The sequence below is a fragment of the Gavialis gangeticus genome, unplaced genomic scaffold (assembly GCF_001723915.1).
Source record: "Gavialis gangeticus isolate Ggan-Ray unplaced genomic scaffold, GavGan_comp1, whole genome shotgun sequence".
Classification (NCBI taxonomy): Eukaryota; Metazoa; Chordata; order Crocodylia; family Gavialidae; genus Gavialis; species Gavialis gangeticus.
The window spans coordinates 16028255-16029516 of NW_017729000.1; the positions used below are offsets into that span (position 1 = coordinate 16028255).

The window sequence follows — 1262 nt, forward strand, 5'->3', positions numbered from 1 at the left end:
TTTTTTTTTTTTTTCCCTGTGCCATAGGTGCAAAACTGGCAGCAAACTCTCCCTTAACCTGTGTGTTTTAATGGACATATTTTACATAATGGCATTTGCCTTCCTTTAATACAGAAACATCACTGATGTAAGCATAATCGAGGAACAGTCCATCTTTATTCATATCAGTGCTCATTATCACTTATACCATAGACCTTTTGAATCTCTACAGACTCTTTCTTTTTGCAGGAGACCTTCACTCAGTGGATCTGCTTTTCAACCTGGATCGTGTTACTGCTCTAGAGCACTTACTCAAGTCAGTTTTGCTCTACTCCTTTGACAGATCGGTTTCCTCCTCTTTTCCAATTACATGCATGTGCCACCTGGTTGTTAAGGAGAATGATCCTTCTAGCCAAGTGTGTCCCAGTGTTCCACAGTCGATAACTTTTAATCTGCGATTTGAACTTACAAGGCGCAAGTGGGTTGAAATTGATGTGACCTCCTTTCTTCAGCCACTGATTACCACTAACAAAAGAAATGTTCATATGGCTGTAAATTTCACTTGTCTGAAAGATGATCAACACCAGAACTTTAAACAGGAAGGTTCCTTTAATACAGCATTGGTTCTCCCTTCTCTTATTTTATATCTAAATGATACCAGCAAACAAGCTTATCATCGGTGGAATGTGCTTAGATTTCAGAAGAGAAACCCAGTGTGGTCCAGACCGAGAAACAGTCCACTGGCTGATCCTGCAGAAGATGCAGGCAGAGACGATACAGAAGGTAAAAGAGCATCCCGCCACCGAAGAGATGATGTAAAAGAGAGCCTGGCCTATAATATGAGTGAATACTTCAAACAGTTCCTTTTCCCTCAAAATGAATGTGAGCTTCACAACTTCCGTCTAAGCTTTAGCCAACTAAAGTGGGACAAATGGATAATTGCACCACATCGATACAGCCCTCAGTACTGCAAAGGTGACTGTCCAAGGGTGGTTGGACATCGTTATGGATCTCCAGTCCATACAATGGTACAGAACATCATATATGAGAAACTGGACTCATCTGTTCCAAAACCCTCTTGCATCCCTGCAGAATATAGTCCACTGAGTGTCTTGACAATAGAGCCTGATGGTTCTATAGCCTACAAAGAATATGAAGACATGATAGCTACTAAATGTACTTGCCGGTAATGGGTAAATCCCACAGTACTGTGGCACACTTTCAGGGATATTTTTTGTAGTACTAAAAGCAATTTATAGACCAGACCAACTAAACATCAAAAC

General features: G+C 40.8%; 1 protein-coding gene and 1 long non-coding RNA gene across 2 annotated transcripts in view; one reads left to right on the top strand and one right to left on the bottom strand.

The window, feature by feature from the left end:
- Positions 1-1239, top strand: part of GDF9 (growth differentiation factor 9) — a 3739-nt gene extending 2500 nt beyond the window's left edge. The window contains exon 2 of the mRNA XM_019506344.1: positions 229-1239. Coding sequence (XP_019361889.1) covers positions 229-1169 — 941 coding nt within the window. The 3' untranslated portion in view covers positions 1170-1239. The remainder of the gene's footprint in view (positions 1-228) is intronic.
- LOC109289981 overlaps positions 415-1262 on the bottom strand; it is an 8818-nt gene continuing 7970 nt past the window's right edge. The window contains exon 3 of the long non-coding RNA XR_002095475.1: positions 415-504. This is a non-coding gene — a long non-coding RNA (uncharacterized LOC109289981). The remainder of the gene's footprint in view (positions 505-1262) is intronic.